Here is a 14,542-nt window from a genome sequence, read left to right on the forward strand (position 1 = left end):
AGAGAATGATAGAAATAAAGATTGTAGCCTGGATGCCAAGCCCAGAACATAACCCAAAGGCTCACCTCCCCAAGATATGGACTTCCAAAGACAAGACCAAAATCAAAACAAAGATCAGACTCAAATAAGATTTCTAGTTGGCATCAGTAGGAGATAACACCAGAATTCTGGTTTTGAGCAAGGAAGCAATTTAAAGTTTCTGTCTTTGGGATTGGCAAAAGTGTGCAGCAATCCAGAGGGTGAACCCAGGCTATTTATTAGTCTTTGGTTTGAGTAGGTACTAGAAGTGAAGACAAGGAAGTGGGAGATTCTTTCCTTGGCTCATTTTTCTTTTTTCCCACTTTGGGTTCTTAACCCTTCAACCTTTGAGCAACAGGTAGTTTAGGGGAAGGCACACAAGTTTTTAACTTTTTCTTTCTATACTCTTCCTTGACAGATCCCACTACTGCGTCCATGCCAACGCAGCATCAGCTCACATCTCATTCAATCTGACACCATCTCTAAGGATCTTGAAGAAATGTCTGTTGATTATGAGCCACTTAAGAAGAGTTCATCATACAATATCTTGACATGGGAGAAGGTGAGTGTTAGTTCTGGCTGAAGTTGCAGGTTATGGGCGGCGGGTGCACAAGTCAGAGGCATAATTTCTTCTTGCCTATCTTTTTTCCTGCTGTAGCTCAATACTAAGGGGATGTTTGGGGAAGGAGCTGCCATTTTTGGCTTTTAATTTGCTTGTTGGTTTACATTTTCTGTCCAATTCTAAAAACCAAATAATCAGCACTCTAATTTATAAGGTATGGGAGACAGTATTTCTGGAAAAAAGAGTTTGCAGATATATTCAATTCTTTCATGAAGAAAACTAATAGAGATTTTTATGGAAGTAAAGCCTCTACAATTTCAAATGCCAAAAATCCCAAAGGTTAGGGCACATAGTTTGGTTTGATAAACACATATCCATATGAAAAATCATTTCATATGAGAGGGCATGTATGTATATTTCATGCATCTAGCTTTGCCATCAACAACTGGAAAATCAGTAGACTGTCCTCATTAACACTTCCATTCACAAACTATTGTGTGGTTAATTGGATTGGCTTTTTCTACATCAATTGTGATGATCATATTATTTTTCCTTCATTCTTTTAATATGTTATATTACATTTGATTTTCATAATATATTATATAGTGATTTTCATATGTTAAACCTCCTAATTCTGGGATAAATCCCAGTTGCTCGTCATGTATAATTGCCCTTAAAATGCTGTTGGATTTGGTTGGCTAGTATTTTGCATGTGTATTCATGAGGGATATAGGTTATAGCATTCATTTCTTGTGATGCCTTTATCTGGCTTTGGAGTCATGGTAATGCTTGCCTTGTAGAATCAGAAAGTATTCCCTCTTACATGTGTTTTGAATTATTTGTGAAGGATTGGTATTATTTAAAAGTTTGGTAGAATTCACTAGTGAAGCCATCTGGTCCTGCTTTTTTCGTTGTTTAGAGGTTTTGATTACTGATTCAATCTGTTGCTATAGGTGTATTCAGGTTTTCCATTTCTTTTTCATCCAATTTTAATAATTTGGATATGTCTAGGAATTTATCCATTTCATTTAGGCTATCTATACAAGTATTCATAGTACTGTTTTATAATCCTTTTTATTTCTGTAATGTTGGTAGTAATTGTTCCCTTTCAATTCTGATGTTAATAATTTGTGTCTTATTTTTTTCTTAATCAATCTAGCTAAAAATTTGTCCATTTTGTTTTACTTTTCAAAGTACCGACTTTTGGTTTCATTGATTTTCCTTATTGTTTTTCTATTCCCTATTTCATTATCTCTGCTTTAATCTCTATTATTTCCTTCCTCTTGGTAGCTTTGGGTTTAGTTTCATCTTTCTGGGTTTCTTAAGGTGGAACATTAGGGTAGTGATTTGAGAGCTTTCTTCTTTTTTTAACAAGCATATACAGCTATACATTTCTAAAGACTGTTTTTGCTGTACCACATAAGTTTATGTTGTGTTTTATTATTAATTCATGTCAAAGTATTTTCTAACTTTCCCTTTGATTTCTTCTTTGATCCATTCATTGCTTAAGGGTATATTGTTTAGTTTCCACCTATTTGTGAATTTTCTAGTCTTCCTTCTGTTATTGATTGTATAGTTTTGTTCTGTTGTGATCAGAGAAGATATTTTGCATGGTTTCAATCTTTTAAAATTTATTAAGACTTTTTTGTAGCCTAGCATATGGTTTATACAGGAGAATGTTCCATGTGCATTTCAGAAGAATACATATTATGCTCTTGTTGAATGGACTATTATATATATATATATATGTTAAGTTTGCATTATTGTTTCAAGTCCTCTATTTCTTTATTGACCTTCTGTCTAGCTGTTTATTCATAATTGAAAGTGGGATACTGATGTCTCTATTATTGTATAACTGTCCATTTCCTCCTTCAGTTCTGTCAATTTTTGCTTCATGTATTCAGGAGTGGGTCTGTTGTTCTGTTTATGACTGTTCTATCTTCCTGATGGATTGACCCTTTTATCATATATATTATCCTTCTTTGTCTCCTACAACAATTTTGACTTGAAATGTTTTGTTTGATTTTAGTATAGCCACCTCAGCTCTCTTTTAGTTATCATTTTCTTGGAATCCCTTTAATCATCCTTTCACTTTCAACTTGTTTGTGTTTTTAGATCTAAAGCGAGTCTCTTGTAGACAGCATACAAATAGATCATGTTTTTAAAATTCATCTTGCTAATTTCTGCCTTTTGATTGCAGAGTTTAATTAATTTACATTCACAGCAATTACTAATAATGAAGGACTTCTGCCATTTAGCTCTTTATTGTACCTCGGTTCTTCCATTACTACCTTATTTTGGATTTTTTAAAAATTTATTTATTTTAATTGGAGGCTAATTACTTTACAATATTGTAGTGGTTTTTGCCATACATTGACATGAATCAGCCATGGGTGTACATGTGTTCCCCATCCTGAACCCCCCTCCCACCTCCCTCCCCATCCCATCCCTCTGGGTCATCCCAGTGCACCAGCCCTGAGCACCCTGTCTCATGCATCCAACCTGGACTGGCGATCTGTTTCACATATGATAATACACATGTTTCAATGCTATTCTCTCAGATCATCCCACCCTCGCCTTCTCCCACAGAGTCCAAAAGTCTGTTCTATACATCTGTGTCTCTTTTGCTGTCTCACATATAGGGTTATCATTACCATCTTTCTAAATTCCATATATATGCGTTAATATACTGTATTGGTGTTTTTCTTTCTGACTTACTTCACTCTGTATAATAAGCTCCAGTTTCATCCACCTCATTAGAACTGATTCAAATGCATTCTTTTTAATGGCTGAGTAATATTCCATGGAATACTTTGTACAGTACCACAGCTTTCTTATCCATTCGTCTGCTGATGGACATCTAGGTTGCTTCCATGTCCTGGCTATTATAAACAGTGCTGCAATGAGTATTGGGGTACATGTGTCTCTTTCAATTCTTGTTTCCTTGGTGTGTATGCCCAGGAGTGGGATTGCTGGGTCATATGACAGTTCTATTTCCAGTTTTTTAAAGGAATCTCCACACTGTTCTCCATAGTGGCTGTACTAGTTTGCATTCCCACCAACAGTGTAAGAGGGTTCCCTTTTCTCCAAACTCTCTCCAGCATTTATTGTTTGTAGATTTTTGGATAGCAGCCATTCTGACCAGAGTGAGATGGTACCTCATTGTGGTTTTGATTTGCATTTCTCTGATAATGAGTGATGTTGAGCATCTTTTCATGTGTTTGTTAGCCATCTGTATGTCTTCTTTGGAGAAATGTCTGTTTAGTTCTTTGGTGCATTTTTTGATTGGGTCGTTTATTTTTCTGGAATTGAGCTGCAGGAGTTGCTTGTATATTTTTGAGATTAATCCTTTGTCAGTTGCTTCCTTTGCTATTATTTTCTCCCATTCTGAAGGTTGTCTTTTCACCTTGCTTATAGTTTCCTTCATTGTGTAAAAGCTTTTAAGTTTAATTAGGTCCCATTTGTTTATTTTTGCTTTTATTTCCATTACTCTGGGAGGTGGGTCATAGAGGATCCTGTGTTTTGCCTATGTTTTCCTCTAGGAGTTTTATAGTTTCTGGTCTTACATTTAGATCTTTAATCCATTTTGAGTTTATTTTTGTGTATGGTGTTAGAAAGTATTCTAGTTTCATTCTTTTACAAGTGGTTGACCAGTTTCCCAGCACCACTTGTTAAAGAGATTGTCTTTTCTCCATTGTATATTCTTGTCTCCTTTGTCAAAGATAAGGTGTCCATAGGTGCGTGGATTTATCTCTGGGCTTTCTATTTTGTTCCATTGATCTATATTTCTATCTTTGTGCCAGTACCATACTGTCTTGATGACTGTGGCTTTGTAGTATAGTCTGAAGTCAGGCAGGTTGATTCCTCCAGTTCCATTCTTCTTTCTCAAGATTGCTTTGGCTATTCGAGGTTTTTTGTATTTCCACACAAATTGTGAAATTATTTGCTCTAGTTCTGTGAAAAATACCGTTGGTAGTTTGATAGGGATTGCACTGAATCTATAGATTGCTTTGGGTAGTATACTCATTTTCACTATATTGATTCTTCCAATCCATGAACATGGTATATTTCTCCATCTATTTGTGTCCTCTTTGATTTCTTTCATCAGTGTTTTATAGTTTTCTATATATAGGTCTTTTGTTTCTTTAGGTAGATATATTCCTAAGTATTTTATTCTTTTCGTTGCAATGGTGAATGGAATTGTTTTCTTAATTTCTCTTTCTGTTTTCTCATTGTTAGTGTATAGGAATACAAGGGATTTCTGTGTGTTAATTTTATATCCTGCAACTTTACTATATTCATTGATTAGCTCTAGTAATTTTCTGGTGAGTCTTTAGGGTTTTCTATGTAGAGGATCATGTCATCTGCAAACAGTGAGAGTTTTACTTCTTTTTTTCCAATCTGGATTCCTTTTATTTCTTTTTCTTCTCTGATTGCTGTGGCCAAAACTTCCAAAACTATGTTTTGGAATAGTGGTGGTGAGCATGGGCACCCTTGTCTTGTTCCTGACTTTAGGGGAGAGGCTTTCAATTTTTCACCATTGAGGATAATGTTTGTTGTGGGTTTGTCATATATAGCCTTTATTATGTTGAGGTACATTCCTTCTATTCCTGCTTTCTGGAGGGTTTTTATCACAAATGGATGTTGAATTTTGTCAAAGGCTTTCTCTGCATCTACTGAGATAATCATATGGTTTTTATCTTTCAATTTGTTAATATGGTGTATTACATTGATTGACTTACAGATATTATAGAATCCTTGCATCCCTGGGATAAAAAACCACTTGGTCATGATGTATGATCTTTTTAATATGTTTTTGGATTCTGTTTGCTAGAATTTTGTTAAGGATTTTTGCATCTATGTTCATCAGTAATATTGGCCTGTAGTTTTCTTTTTTGTGGCATCTTTGTCTGGTTTTGGTATTAGGGTGATGGTGGCCTCATAGAATGAGTTTGAAAGTTTACCTTCCTCTGCAATTTTCTGGAAGAGTTTGAGTAGGATAAGTGTTAGCTCTTCTCTAAATTTTTTGTAGAATTCAGCTGTGAAGCCATCTGGTCCTGGGCTTTTGTTTGCTGGAAGATTTCTGATTACAGTTTCGATTTCCATGCTTGTGATGAGTCTGTTAAGATCTTCTATTTCTTCCTGGTTCAGTTTTGGAAAGTTATACTTTTCTAAGAATTTGTCCATTTCTTCCAAGTTGTCCATTTTATTGGCATATAGCTGCTGATAGTAGTCTCTTATGATCCTTTGTATTTCTGTGTTGTCTGTTGTGATTTTTCCATTTTCATTTCTAATTTTGTTGATTTGATTCTTCCTCCCTTTGTTTCTTGATGAGTCTGGCTAATGGTTTGTCTATTTTATTTATCTTCTCAAAGAACCAGCTTTTAGCTTTGTTGATTTTTGCTATGGTCTCTTTTGTTTCTTTTGCATTTATTTCTGCCCTAATTTTTAAGATTTCTTTCCTTCTACTAACCCTGGGGTTCTTCATTTCTTCCTTTTCTAGTTGCTTTAGGTGTAGAGTTAGGTTATTTATTTGACTTTTTTCTTGTTTCTTGAGGTAAGCCTGTATTGCTATGAACCTTCCCCTTAGCACTGCTTTTACAGTGTCCCATAGGTTTTGGGTTGTTGTGTTTTCATTTTCATTCATTTCTATGCATATTTTGATTTCTTTTTTGATTTCTTCTGTGATTTGTTGGTTATTCAGAAGCATGTTGTTAACCTCCATATGTTGGAATTTTTAATAGTTTTTTTTTCCTGTAATTGACATCTAATCTTACTGCATTGTGGTCAGAAAAGATGCTTGGAATAATTTCAATTTTTTTGAGTTTACCAAGGCTAGATTTATGGCCCAGGTTGTGATCTATCTTGGAGAAGGTTCCATGAATACTTGAGAAAAAGGTGAAATTCATTGTTTTGGGGTGAAATGTCCTATAGATATCAATTAGGTCTAACTGGTCCATTGTATCATTTAAAGTTTGTGTTTCCTTGTTAATTTTCTGTTTAGTTGATCTATCCATAGGTGTGAGTGGGGTATTAAAGTCTCCCACTATTATTGTGTTATTGTTAATTTCCCCTTTCATACTCATTAGCATTTGCCTTACATATTGCGGTGCTCCTATGTTGGGTGCATATATATTTATAATTGTTATATCTTCTTCTTGGATTGATCCTTTGATCATTATGTAGTGTCCTTTGTCTCTTTTCACAGCCTTTATTTTAAAGTCTATTTTATCTGATATGAGTATTGTGACTCCTGCTTTCTTTTGGTCTCCATTTGCATGAAATATTTTTTCCAGCCCTTCACTTTCAGTCTGTATGTGTCCCTTGTTTTGAGGTGGGTCTCTTGTAGACAGCATATATAGGGGTCTTGTTTTTGTATCCATTCAGCCAGTCTTTGTCTTTTGGTTGGGGCATTCAGCCCATTTACGTTTAAGGTAATCATTGATAAGTATGATCCTGTTGCCATTTACTTTGTTCTTTGGGTTCGAGTTTATACACCCTTTCTGTGTTTCCTGTCTAGAGAAGATCCTTTAGCATCTGTTGGAGAGCTGGTTTGGTGGTGCTGAATTCTCTTAACTTTTGCTTGTCTGTAAAGCTTTTGATTTCTCCTTCATGTTTGAATGAGATCCTTGCTGGGTACAGTAATCTGGGTTGTAGGTTTTTCTCTTTCATCACTTTAAGTATGTCCTGCCATTCCCTTCTGGCCTGAAGAGTTTCTATTGAAAGATCAGCTGTTATCCTTATGGGAATCCCCTTGTGTGTTATTTGTTGTTTCTCCCTTGCTGCTTTTAATATTTGTTCTTTGTGTTTGATCTTTGTTAATTTGGTTAATATGTGTCTTGGGGTGTTTCGCCTTGGGTTTATCCTGTTTGGGACTCTCTGCGACCCTCCAGTCGGATGTCAACTGTCTAGAATCCCAGGAAGTCTTGGTTAGCAACTGGGAGCCTGCTCGCAGTTTGGTAGAGGATGCTGTCTCTGGGGCCAAGTTTGCCCCTGCCTTCAGGCTCTGGCTGCCCCTGCCTGCCTCCCTGCCTCTGGTGGGGGATGGGCCAGTCCACAGCCAGCTAGCTCTCCTCTGGTATTTGCTCAGTCCTTTGTTCTGTGAGTGGGCCTGGCAGTGCCTTAGGTTAGGGGTTTTCGCAAGATAGCTCTGTCTCTCTCTCTCTCTTTTTTCCTCTCTCTCTCTGGCTATCCCACAGTTTGGGTTGCTATCTCACGTTAGCTCCCTCAGATTGCCCTCAGGGCATTCAGGCCCAGTCCTTACCCTAAGCAATGCAGCCCGTGCCTCCCTGTTCAGCCCCCGGCTTGCTGGTTGGTGGATGCGAGCGTCTGGGCTACTTCTCTGCTGGGAGTTGCCATTAGGCACATAATCTGTGGGTTTTATTTATTTATTTATTTATTTTTTCCTCCAGTTATGTTGCCCTCTGAGATTCCAAAACTCCCCACAGACCCGCTGGTGAGAGGGTTTCCTGGTGTTTGGAAACTTCTCTTTTAAGACTCCCTTCCTGGGATGGGTCTCCATCCCTAACTCTTTTGTCTCTCTTTTTATCTTTTATATTTTGTCCTACCTCCTTTTGAAGACAATGGGCTGCCTTTCTGGGTGCCTGATGTCCTCTGCCAGCGTTCAGAAGTTGTTTTGTGGAATTTGCTCAGCGTTCAAATGTTCTTTTGATAAATTTGTGGGGGAGAAAGTGGTCTCCCCGTCCTATTCCTCTGCCATCGTAGGACTGCCCTCCCTTATTTTGGATTTAATTAAAAGGTTTAGTGTACTGTTTTCATTCCCTTATCATTTCCTTCTTTATATATTTTTAAGTTATTTTCTTAGTGGTTACCTTGGGGATTACACTTAAGAAAATTAACATTTTAAAACATGTAGTTTTCTCTTTTTTTTAATTTGAGTAGGCTAACTATATATTTTATAGATTAATGAATAGAATTAAACTATTTATAGTCAACATTTCCTAACATCAGTCTAAACATTTGTCCTGCTTAATGTAGTAAACTCTCTATTAGTAAATTCAAGAATTGAGTCAAGTTGTTATGGGTTAAATATTGGGCTTACAGGCAGAAATTCTAATCTTTGATGTTCTCCCAAGCATGAGAGTTTCTTAGCTATTTCTGCTAAGTTATTGCCCTGGTTTATTAGTTCAGGAGAGTGAATACAAGGAGGGGGCATGTGGCAGCAACAGTAGCAATAGCAGCAGCAGTAGCATCCCATGAAGGAGCTTTAATCACCATCCCAAGCAGATGTGCTGGCCTGGATGCTTCTCTGAGCTTCTCATAAATTATGACACCCCAATCTCTTATATCCCCAAAGGCCTCCCCACAAACCCAGCTCTGACTGCCTTCTCACTAAACATCAAGTAGGGAGCTAGGCAGAAAACCAAATCAAATAGATAAGTCAGACTAAAAGATGACCAACTCTCTATCCTTTCAAAGAGTCTGCCTGCAATACAGGAGAGCTGGGTTCAATCCCTGGGTTGGGAAGATCCCCTGGAGAAGGAAATGGCAACCCATTCCAGTCTTCTTGCCTGGAGAACTCCATGGACAGAGGAGCCTGGTGGGCTACAGTTCATGGGGTCACAAAGAGTCGGACACGACTGAGTGATCAACACACACTACCCTCTCCGAGTCTTTCCAAGTTTGCTGTTTTCTTCTTTCTTTTCTGAGCTGCTGCCTCCTACTGGTGACACAGGGAAATACATGTTATCTCTCAAGGACCCAAAGCTTACTTTTTCCTCTAAAATCCCTGGGGCAGAATGGGAAGGACTTCCTTAAGGCCTTGTTGTCTAAGACTACTTATTCCACACTTCCTTGGGTAAAGAGATGTGTGCCTTGTCCCTTTCAGTTCCAGTTTAGCAAGGCCCCCTGTTTCTTCCCCATCCTCAGACCAGAGGATCCTCCTACTTAGAGCTTCCCTGACCCCTGCTACCTTCCCAACCCGGTTCATGTTCATCAATGAGTCAACTTCATATTCCCCAATGAGTCTGTAGAATATTTTTCCTCAATATGGCTTTTTATGGAGAAAAACAATTGTATGGAAAAGAAGTCATGCATTTTCACTCTTGAGAAAGAGCTGTATCCATTATTTTGGTGCTTAAAGTTCGAGCTGATTAAATGCCTAGACTTTAGTCCCATTGCAGGATAAATGTTGCTAACGTTTAACATGGTGGGGGTTAAGTAGCTTACAGTTATTCCACTGTATGGGCCAATGAAGAGTTCATTTAGATTGCTGAAAGGGTCTCCCCTTATCATGTTTCTTGCTTTGCCCATGATGGCTTACTTCATAATTCACCATTATTATTTACAAATAGGTCTCCAAAGCCCAGAAAAATATTCTTAAAAATCCTCTGATATATCAGAAGAGAGTATAATGCCCACTTCCCCATTGCTGCATAGAAATTTGTAGCTTACAAAGTTATTTTGCATAGATATAGGTGCATTTCATTCTCTCAAAAACTCTGAAATGTAGATAGGGAAGATACTATTATTCCCATTTTGGGTGGAAAAAACTGAGGTTCAAAGAGGTGAAATGACTTGACCAAGGCCACAGTGCCAATCAGAGATACAGCTGGGACTCAGACTGAGGATTCCTCCCCAAATTCATACCAGTTTTCACTCAGCCATGTGGACTCTAGCAGTTCTCTAAATTTGGACAACCAATGTCCACCAATAACAATAACAACTAATGCTTGCTCAGACTTTCCTGTGTAAAAGGCAATTCACATGTATAATTTCATCTAATTTGAAAAACAGCACACTAAAGTGTATATTATTATTATCCCTATATTAAAGACATAGAAACTGAGGCTCAAAGAGGTTAAGTAACTTGTCCGAGCTCAAACAGTTTTAAAAATGGCTTGGCTAGGACCTCAAATTCAGGCCTCTGACTCCAAAGTTCATGTTCTTATTCTCTATACTACTTAAGAAATTGGGGAGCTTTAGAGAGCAGGGAGCTCCATGGGATATGTGAAATTCTACCTCCTACAACTTTCAGGATGGCAAAATGGCACAACACCTTTTATGAAACAGAAATTGAGTGAAGTTGCAGTTGCACAGGAATTCCCAGGAATGAGCACGCAATGCACTTTGACACACTTGGGAAATTAAAGTCCTAATAGCCAGTCATATCCTGTGCCAGCATACCATGGCAGAGAAGTCTCCTACTGAGAACCACTTTTCTCACCAAGAGCTGCTGCTTCTTCTGGAGTTGTTCCAAAGACTACTTGCCTTGGGAGCTTTCAGCTGAATGGCTCACACAGAACCTAGGTCCCTAGCATGCCAGTGTCAGAACCTCCCAGATAGTTTCAGAGTGAGCTTTTTTCCTAAAGTGACAGCTTTTCAGGCCAAAGGCTTGATAAAATCTGGCCTAAATAGCCACCAGGTAATGCCATTATTTAAGACACAATAATTGGGAACAGATAAGCTATCTCCTGCACACACTGAATCTAGAAATTGGTAGAATTTTGCTGAGCTTGATTTGTTTGATATTCCAAGAAGCAGCCAAACTGCTCTCTATCCCCACTCAAGTGTTTCTTATCAATAGTTAAAAGAAAATGGGAAAACCCTGGCACCATACAACATACAAACAAACCATCAAAAGGATGATCAAAAGGGTGCATGTTTGATTGAACTATTTTATACAGGGTCAAGAAACATGACAGAAAGGGGAAAGGAGCTAAAATGTGTTTTAATTGTTCAAAGAGCACTTCTTACCCCCACTAACAGCATATCACTGTCCAGCACCACCCCCCAACCAGTGCTGAAGGATCCCCTCCCCTGCCCTAAGTCCTGACCCAGGTTCCTTCCCCAAGAAGGTTCTGGGTTAGTAGCCGCCAGGCCTGGCACATCTCTCAGATGTTGAGGTGAAAAGAGCTCATTTCACTCCAGCTGTTAATCAGAAGCTGTCTGTGCTAACTCCCCTCTAAATCACAGGAGAAGAAATGAAAACGTCTTGGCCTTCCTGAATAATATACACCTTGGGTGTGTTGGCTCTCAGAGTGCAGGGAGGGAGGAGTGGGGTTGCAGTAGGGTTGGTGAAGGAAAAATAGAGGAAGGAGTCCCATTTCCTGCACTTGCTTTTCTTTCAGAAACCTGCCAGGAAAGGATTCAGTTTGTTTTTCCTGGGTAGCCTGGAAAATCCTGTGGTTGATTCCTGTGGTAACTTTTCTAGGTTTCTCCTGACTAATATGGCTGGAGGAAAAAGCAGGGCCTAAGAAGGAACCCCGCTTCCAGAGGGAACAGATATGGGTGCCTCCTGTTCTAAGGCACCTGATGTGGTTATTTAGGAGCTTGCTGTGCTGCTGTTTGAAAATAGGAGCCTTTCTCTTCATGGCAGAGGACTAGACAGTGGTTCACAACTCTAGCCCCCACAAGACTCACTTGGAGAACCTGTTAAGCCTATTCTAAGGCCCCTTCCCCTGATAGTATTATTCATCAGATCTTAATGTGTCTGTAAAAGTGCTTTTTTAGCACTCACTCCAGGTGATTCTGATACTGGGATTCCCAGACCATATTTTGAGAAATATTGCCCAGAATTCCAAAGAGTTTATTTGAATAGTTTATTTAATTCACTGGTGAGTTTAAGGGAAGTTGTAAAATATATACAACTTACGTACTCTAAACCCAACCACAGAGATGCTCTTAGGCCAGTTTTGAATCACATGCCTGAGCTTGAGTGCCATAATCAGGTGGAGATGATGCTTGATGGATTCACAGTCTCATTTTTAGTCCAGGTTTGAGGGTAGCTGTGGGCCTGGGTATAGACTGAATGCTCAAATATTCCTTAATGACAGTCCATCAAGCATAAGGAGACTAGTGGCCATTATTAAGTTTGTTGGACTCTTGGCTTAGGCTGTGATTGGGTAAGCTATCTCCTGCATACATTCAATCTAGTAATTGCTAGAATTTTGCTGAGCCCGATTTGTTTGTTATGCTATAGAATGTGTTTCATGAAATGGTGCTTATATCTATAGTGTTATGCCACAAAATTTGGGATGACAACTGAATTGAACATGTTTCTTTATTAAGTGTGTATTTACTTGATGAATAGGCATCATATGTTAGTTTTCATGCACAGTAGGTTACATGGTATCCTCTAGAATACCATGACATCCTCTAGCAACTCTATTTCTAGATCCACAGACTGCTGAGACTTTTTCCATCTATATTTGGCTGGAACTAGTGGGTCTCAGAAAAAATAACTAAAATGATACAGAGAACAGAACAGCTTTCTCTGACGACCTCTCAGAAGGTCAATGTCTCTTTGGAGCTTTTAACATAATTAATTCACCCTGTCAACAAACATTTATTGAGCAACTACTGTGTACTAAGCACAGTTGTAGGTGTTAGGAATACAGTAGTAAATAAAACAGATGAAAACTCTTCTTTATGGAGTTTATATTGCAGTGGGGGGGTGTGATATCAACAATAAACAAGAAAAACAGGCAAAATATACAGTATGTTAGACAGTGATAAAAAGTGCCAAGGAGGAAAAAAATAACCCAGGGAGGGAGATTGTGAAGTGTCAGGTAGAAGGCTAACATTTCAAATAAATTGGCTGGGGAAAGTGTCACTGAGTAGGTGGCTTTTGTATCCAGACCTGAAGGGAGTGAGTGAGCTAACAGGCACATGGGGAAGGAGCAGAAACAGCAAGTGAAAATGCCTTGAGGGAAGAGTATGCAAGGAATGTTTGAGGAACAGCAAACCAGCACTGGATCTGGAACAGAAAGTGGTAAAAGCCACAGTCAGAGAGGCAGTGGAGAGACAGATCACATAAAGTTAGTGGGGGCATAGATGTTGCCATCCAGTCCCCAAAGACCAGAACGTTAAGACCACTCTGAAGCATGAAAAAAGAAATATTCAGAACAATAAAATAAGAGCCACTAGTCTGTATACTGAGTATTAAGTTCATAATTCCAGGAGATAACACAAGCTAAAGATAAATTAATAGTATCAGGATGAGGTGCTATATAAATTCATGGATGGCAGTTACCTAAAGAAGTTAGAAAAGGCTTGGGGCCACTCTATATTTTGTGTGATGGGCCCCACAAAGATAACTGTATCATTCCGCTCCCTTTCCTAGAATCAACAAGAGGATGGTGAGCTGAATGTATCATCAGTCTGACCCGCTAGCTATGTTAAGTCCCCAGGCGTTGGAATCACAGGCCATAAAAGAACCATATTGGGAGCTAAAATAGTAACTAAGGTTACCACTGGAGCAACATATAATGGTCGGGGGGAAATGTGAAGGGATGTTAAGGCTGCAAATACCCTAGCACTGCATAAAGCGAGTTTGGGAAGAACTAGTGAGTAAACACACATGGAAGTTCTGTCTACCTGCTAAACTGCATCATTTGCCATTGACATCCAGGAGAGAGAGGGGTCATCACCTTGCCTTCAAAGGGGCTTCTGCTAGCACAAATACTTGAAACTTCTTAGAAATAAGAAGGTGCTCTGGGGTGTCTCCTCAAGGTGTAGTAAAAGCCATGTCAAGAAACCTGGAGCTGTAAAGCAATTATCCTTCAATAAAAAAATTAATTAATTAAAAGAAAGGAAGCCCGGAGGAGACTATTTTGAAAGTCCTACAGAGGAAGCCAACTAGGAGCCCCCAGGCCAGATAGTTTAGAGGTATAGAGGCCAGCCATAGCGAGGACAAGGCGACAGGCTCCATCCCCACCCCAGCGGTGGTGGCGCACTCCATCCCTCTGGGCGCTGCCATCAGCCTTGCATCCAGAAACCATAAATATAAGGTAGTGTACTGTTTGTGCAAATGCAGCTTTCAGAAAAACCCTCTTCCAACCAGATTTCTTCCTTCCTCCGAGCACTCCTATGGAGAAATCGCTGAGCCCTAATGGGTTTTACTGACATAGATTGTGCCTCTCACCCCAGTCAGCCCCTTCTATTAATATAAGAGGGGTACAGGACAAGAGAACATGCAAAACCTCTGACTTTGTGAATGTT

At 38.9% G+C, this 14,542-nt stretch overlaps 1 protein-coding gene across 3 annotated transcripts in view; it reads left to right on the forward strand.

Annotated features, from left to right (window-relative positions):
- Positions 1–14,542, forward strand: part of KIAA1210 (KIAA1210 ortholog) — a 70,806-nt gene that overhangs the window by 40,413 nt on the left and 15,851 nt on the right. For all 3 annotated transcript variants that reach the window (XM_070463007.1, XM_070463008.1, XM_070463009.1), the window contains one exon: positions 437–580. In XM_070463007.1, coding sequence (XP_070319108.1) covers positions 437–580 — 144 coding nt within the window. The remainder of the gene's footprint in view (positions 1–436; positions 581–14,542) is intronic.

This window comes from Odocoileus virginianus, unplaced genomic scaffold (assembly GCF_023699985.2).
Source record: "Odocoileus virginianus isolate 20LAN1187 ecotype Illinois unplaced genomic scaffold, Ovbor_1.2 Unplaced_Scaffold_20, whole genome shotgun sequence".
Classification (NCBI taxonomy): domain Eukaryota; kingdom Metazoa; phylum Chordata; class Mammalia; order Artiodactyla; family Cervidae; genus Odocoileus; species Odocoileus virginianus.